The sequence below is a fragment of the Lygodium microphyllum genome, chromosome 14, assembly GCF_053477565.2.
Source record: "Lygodium microphyllum isolate KBCC chromosome 14, Lygodium_microphyllum_v1.1.10, whole genome shotgun sequence".
NCBI classification, from domain to species: Eukaryota; Viridiplantae; Streptophyta; class Polypodiopsida; order Schizaeales; family Lygodiaceae; genus Lygodium; species Lygodium microphyllum.
Window position 1 is genome coordinate 143,906,883 of NC_141148.1, and position 6,702 is coordinate 143,913,584.

At 40.5% G+C, this 6,702-nt stretch overlaps 1 protein-coding gene across 1 annotated transcript; it reads right to left on the bottom strand.

Moving 5' to 3' along the window:
* Positions 1–483: 483 nt before the first annotated feature.
* On the bottom strand, positions 484–6,179 carry LOC148026195 (uncharacterized). The gene is made up of 4 exons (XM_087693470.1): positions 5,692–6,179; positions 4,818–5,125; positions 2,865–3,308; positions 484–1,460 (listed from the first exon to the last, which is right to left on the bottom strand). The coding sequence occupies exons 1-4, from the start codon at positions 6,055–6,057 to the stop codon at positions 1,037–1,039; spliced, it is 1,542 nt and encodes a 513-aa protein (XP_087549596.1). The 5' UTR covers positions 6,058–6,179; the 3' UTR covers positions 484–1,036.
* Between the last annotated feature and the right edge of the window lie 523 nt (positions 6,180–6,702).

The window sequence follows — 6,702 nt, forward strand, 5'->3', positions numbered from 1 at the left end:
TCTCGATACCATGAGTTTTTTCCATGTGTCTGTCCAAAATGATAATAACCATTCCCATGAACTGGTGGCTATCCATAAGAGCAGTACTCTACATTAGCTTGCCAAGAGATTATCTTCTCTCATCGTGCTTACATTCATGAATGGACAGTTTGTTGCCTTCAACTCTTCTAGGCACACGTGAGGGCTATGGGTAAACAAATTTGTCAAATGGATTGTAGCTATGGTAATCATCATGTGTAGAGTTGAAATGAACCCCTTCATACTCATTATTCTCTTGGAGCAAATTGTGCCCCTTGCTTGTACTTAGCTTACATTTCAAGTGGTTGATAAAGATCTCTCAACCTCGATTGCTCACCTATCTCAAATTTTGGTCCTTCTTGATTTGATTGTCTAGGCAAAGTGAGATCGATTGGGATTTAATTAAAATGAGCAAGAGCTGAGTAGATTTAACACTTAGCAAAGTGAACACAACAATTAGCTTGTCAACCTTTAAGTCCATACTCTTATTGAGTTGTTGAATCATTTTTCCCATGCACTTTATTTCATTTGACAATTCCCAATAGTCATTGGAATCATAGGATACATTGTTGATCTCATCCAAATGATGGGCATTTAGCACTTTAGACATAGTTACACCTACATCTTCTTGCTCATGGTTTATGGGATCATTGGAAGGAGTTTGTTCAAATTGATAGGCCCATACATCTTCATTGATAGCATCCATCATCTGATCTTTTCTCGTTCTTTATGATAGGTGGTAGAATGTTGTCTACGTGGCACATTATCAATGTTTCAACAATATGCACTGAGCCTAGGGAATCACATGTAGAAGCACAACCCAAGTAAAGCTTGACTAACTACTACTCACTATATAGCTATCATACGTTCGTATGATTCTCTATCCATTCATGCCCTTGTGGCTTCCCATGTTGTTTTCTACCTTTTATCAACACTGACTGGTTGGCCAAAAGGCCCTTCGTAAATGTTTCTATTCTTCATCTCTAACAACATTTATATCTAAATTGTAGAAGTGCTTTCACATGAGTTCAAAAAGGTCTTCATTCAGTTCTGTTCTGGAATTAGCTTCCTCTTTAAGACTGGCATAGCCTGCCTTTAAACTTATCTCAGCTACTCTGTCCACTTGTGATACTATCCCTGCTTCAATTTGTGCTGTATCCCTGTCTTTTGGGTATGTCCAGTAAAGGATAGAGTATACCAGGCAGCAAAACGTGGAAGGAACAACTAGAGCAACATATAAAGACTTTGCTAATGCTGATGCATTTTGAGTATCAGCAGCTGCAGTTGTCCCATCACTGTTAGGGGCTACATAGCCAAAGACATGCTCAGCTAGTAAACCTACTAGAAGAGGTGCAAAAGATGACAGAACAGTCTCAAATGATCCATCAAGGGCATATATAGTTGTCCGCGATTTCTCCGGTACTATCTCTGCAAAAATGGGGCTGCACAATGGGCAAATTGTCAATCTAAAGCTGCATCTTATGGACTTTATCAAAACATCTCTTACAGTGTGCAAGCAACGTTTCTTAAAACCTCACTGAGTGAAAAGCAGTAACTCCATAAATCCCTCTGCGTTATACTATTATCTCAAAATATGCTAATGAGAAAAAATATGGAAGAGCTGCATGCAAAACAAATCATCCACAGCAAGACATGTTGATTTGTACTACAAGATCACAGAAATTGTGGAGAAAAGACTCTGGCCATATTTAGGTCTATCATTTAGATAAATCGATTCACTCCTACTAGTAAGAATTCCAAGGCAAGTCAATTGAGTCTAGAACTGATTTTTGAAGTCAAACATATTTTTGCTAACCTGGATGTTAGTTGGCCAGGCCCCATTGAATATGCCATGTTGGACCAGCACAGTATAACATCTTTAAAACAGGCATGTGTAGAATGTTACTTGATTCCCTGGCTAGATATGCACTTTAAGGCAACAGAACGTGCCAACAGTCTTCATTGGACTCAGCTTTTACTTGTGCCAACACTTATGAGATGATACCTAGCAGTAATGGATGCTACATTTTATTGCAAGATTCAGCCTAAAATGTTGCCATAGTTCCCAGCTCTGGGGTAGATCCAGAGAGTGATTATATTGTGGGTGCCACAGTATCCTCCCCCCAATGTCCCAGAACATAAGTCATGGCCTGAGTGAAACCCTGTCAGAGCATAGATGAGCTCTAGCACCCTCAAAAGTCCATGGAGATGCACACATAGTCCAGTGTAATTTCCCCTCCCCTTCTCACTTACCTTAATGTGAACCATAACATAGCCATGTATACTGCACCAGACTAACATGCATGTTACCAAATGATTCCATTCGGTAACATGACTAAGTTTCATAACTCTTCTTGTTTGATGCACGACACATCCATGCACATCTTTTACTTCTTCCAATGCAGCGATTATTGTATCATCCAGTGTTTCACAATCTACCAAGCTCCTTGTGGGAAATTAGCCATCTGACTCTCTCATTTTCTTATTTTGACTAATGCAATAGCAGCCGAAGTGTATGTTTGCTCCAGAAGCAAAAACCTATCAATGATATGTTGTCCCAATTAGAGCCTTGCCTTCAATTTTTCCCTGCCATCTGATTTGAGAACCCCTATCTTTGTAACATTTCAGTCTCAAAGTAACTTTATCTCCTACCCCTATCTCCTCAATAGTCAAACTTGATATTGCTATCTTCTCTACAAAGAGAATGAGTTATCAATGGTAGAACATGCACTGATGCATAAAATTATATTAGTTTAAGCAATCCCAAACCCACATGCTTGCAAGAGTTCAAGTTAACTGCATCAAATAGTCAATACACGTTGACAATTCACTGGAGATGAACTTACTTGTTGGTTGCAGTTGCACTCCATGACATCAAAAAGCCCATGATGAAAATCAGTGTCCCATAATGGATAGAAGCAGATGAATCGTATGGAAGAACTAGCAGAAGAACAGATCCAATAGGTATTCCAATGCTTGAGCTGAATTGAGCCAAAATTATCCTCCCAGAATTTGGCAGTTGTCTTGCTAGAGCATCACCCATGTGACCTCCAAACAAGCCTCCCAGTGCATTGGAAGCAATGAAAATAAACACTAATAAAGCAGTCACACCATGTGAAAACCCAATTAACTCCAACCACATAGGAGCAAATGACATAGCTGCCCATGGAAAATTTCCTGCAATGCCTTGTGCAACAATTACAAGAAAAGTTGGAATTTTCACAATTCGTTGAGCTTGTTGAAGCATATCCTTGAGGGCTAAACTTAATGCCTCACAGCCATCTTCTTTTCTGCATCAAATCGATCATTTTCAACACATAAAGCTCTATGCTATTATACATGCCACTTGACATTTACAAGACCACTGGTGTACAACTTAGTACATTAAACACAGATTGTTCACTGACACACTAAGAGTGATAACAATCAACAATTAATCACACCATAAATGATCAAGTATGTGCCTCAATGACATATGAAGGCATGCTATGAATCAGCTTCCTGCAGAATCACCAACAACCCAGTCTGGCAAGTCCCAAGCCACTTAAGGATCCAGGAGGTCGAGGGATGGATAGGCTTTCTTGAGATAAGATTGCAAAAGAAGACAAATGGTCTTTTGAAGGAAGGGTGAAAGGTACAGAGCAAGATGCTGCAACCTATGATGACAAGAGTGTGTGCACCCAAAGCCAATAGGAGTTGGAAGCCACAAGATACAGTGTTCAACGTCGAATAACCATCTCAAGTGTGGTAAAAATTGGTAAAGATGCCTTTTTGGGGCTGTTTTACTGAGCCAAAAAATGCCAGAAAAAAAAGGACAAATCAGAGGCACGGTTGGTGGCTCAACACACACTCGTTAGAATCATCGATCTGTAAATTCTCTCTCCACAAGTGAAATGTAAGAGGTAAGTCTAAATATCAACTCACTGCTGCACATCTTTAATTGAAAACTACTTGGACTTGGTTGTAACACACCTTGAAGTGTAATGTCCTGTAATTTAAGAGTTGAAATTGCCAAGAGAATGCTCAGACACCTATGAATTCTTTGTTGTGGTGTATATAATCTAATGATGATAAATTCGTGCAAATTTGGGCACATGAGAAACACCCTCCATATATCTCCTAGATCCATTAGATGCATCCATCGATACAGTAACCCTTCCTAGGAAATCATGTCCTTATCTCCATATGTTGTCCCACCATGGGCTGTAAAAGAGCTCGCTTAAACTATATTCAGTGATTGCAATCACGTACAGTAAAACCTCTTAAACTACCTGATCCTCTGCTGAGCTAGATGGCACATGAGTAGGTTTGGTATGCTGCCTCAACAGAGGGCTAGACTCCAATTCAACAATACCAAAGCACTCCCCTTGGGTGGATTAGAGATTACGACTTAAATGACTCCACATCACCAAACCTCAGTATTCCCTTTGGCTCCTCTTATCTCTTTTTCCCCTCCATACAAATCCCTATGGTGCCTCACTTCCTTCTCCATCAGACCTATCCTGTGAAAGCCAAATCCTGTCCCAACATCCTAGTATATCTCTTTTTTCATAGGTCCGATTAAAATATCAATATTGGTCAGTATGTCACATCATGGAAGCCTGTATTGTTGTGTTGAGAAATTACATGCAAAGTGTGCTCATCTAATTCTTACATTAATCACCTAGCCTATTAGAAGTTTACAACAACATCATTGCGGCATGTCTGCTTTTGACAAAAGGTTCATATTTTCAAGGTAACATCCTGGTAATGCATAGACCACAACAGTATGAAAGCAAACATGTGAGAAAGTATCTTACAATGGATGATATGTAGCTTCAGCAAAGCGAGGATCGACAGCATATTTGAAGACCAAAAAGGCCACTACAAAACTCAAAGCTGAAATTAGGTAAAAAGAAGCTCGCCACCCAGCCAGTCCAAATACTGTGGTGCCAGCCAGTAGAACTGCAAAGACATTTCCAATCATCCCACCAAGACTTCCAGTGAATTGCAACCAACCAAAGGCAAGTCCTCGACTGTCTTTATCTGCAGCATCGGCCACCATAGACTGAATCGCCGGAATCACAAGTGCAAGTCCAACACCAGTAAGGCCTCGAAATACTGCTATCTTTGGCAAAACATACAAAAATGAAAAAAAAAAATCTGTAAGCTTGCTGACATTTATGTGACCTTGTTGGGATGAATCCCCTTGATTCCCTTTTCCATTTTACTTCTCTCGCTAGAGGACATATGATCTGTAGAGATGCTAGTCTCTGCAAAGAGTGGATCATGATGAACAAGAACACTAGGACAAGAGCAACAATGAAGATGAATGACATATGAAATATTAGCTGAGTAATGGATTGATGCCCAAATAAGTAATTAGAGAAGTCAAAAGTGCATAAACATGAATGGCATCTAATACATTAACTCGGTAACAGATTGATGCCCAAATAAGTCATTAGAAAGGTCAAAAGTGCATAAACATGAATGGCATCTAATACATTAACTCGGTAACAGATTGATGCCCAAATAAATAAATAGAAAAGTCACAGGTGCATGAAGTCATTAGGTTTGGATTAAGATGAACTAGAATGCTCGGACAAGAGCAACGATGAACCGGAAGTATTGTATGGTACCTTAGCTGAGTAACAGATTGACGCCCAAATGATAAGTTGTTCCTAGGAAGATCACCTGCATGAAAGTTGAGGAGAAACCAATGCAGAAGGTAGCAGCAGCCCAAAGCACAGCTCCAAGTGCTATCACAGATGAACGGTCGTGATTCACGGACATGAGAGATGCCAATGGGAAGCAGAGCACCTGGACTATCGACCGCAGAACGGTGAGGCCGCCGAGGCGCGCAGGGCTGGCATGAACCGTGAGGCCGATCTCTCTGTAGACTGCTGGCAGCAAAGCCTCATCTGCGCTCTCCATGACACCTGCAAGATTGACGAAGAAGAGTGTCCAGAACACACTGCTTCTGCTGGTGCACAGCCTGTTCTTCTTCTTCGTCGTCGTCATGATGTCATCGAGATCGATCTCCCGAGTTTGTGCAGACATGGGGATAGACTCTACTGGCAGGATTGATGGGCGGGTGTCTGCTTCAATTCGTTGCGGCAATGGCGCAGTTGAGAAGGATTCCACGTCGTGTGGACGGGTATGAAAATGAGCGATTGTGACGAGGACAGTCAACTGTGTGAAATTCCTCTAACGCATAAAATAAAAATAAGCTTTTTTTATAAATGCATGAAATTTATTATATTTCCAGATAGAGGTAAATATTTACATCACTAAAAGATGTAAGAACATGGCATATCCATTAAAACAATGATTTCATCAACTTAACTTATCGAGTGATTAAGACAATCTTTTTGAGCGAGCTTCTTAAGTAAATAGTGAGCTCCGACGAAAATACGAGAGCTCTTGCAAGCTAAGGTGCCAAAATCATTATGAGCACAACCAAAAACTAGGTCATTCCTATAGGACCAAATGGTTTGAAGAATCTATCTATGAATTGCATTCCATCTTACTATTATATTGTTTTGGTTGTAGGTTCGAAATGCCCCGAACCTCCAGTGAGCTTCTCGAACATACATCCATTCCCAAACCTTCCCTTTTTAATTAAAACCCCCTCTCTCTCACGTTTAATCACTCCCTCTCGCTTCCCCTCCTCTTTTTAATTCAACTCCCCCTCTCTCTCACGTG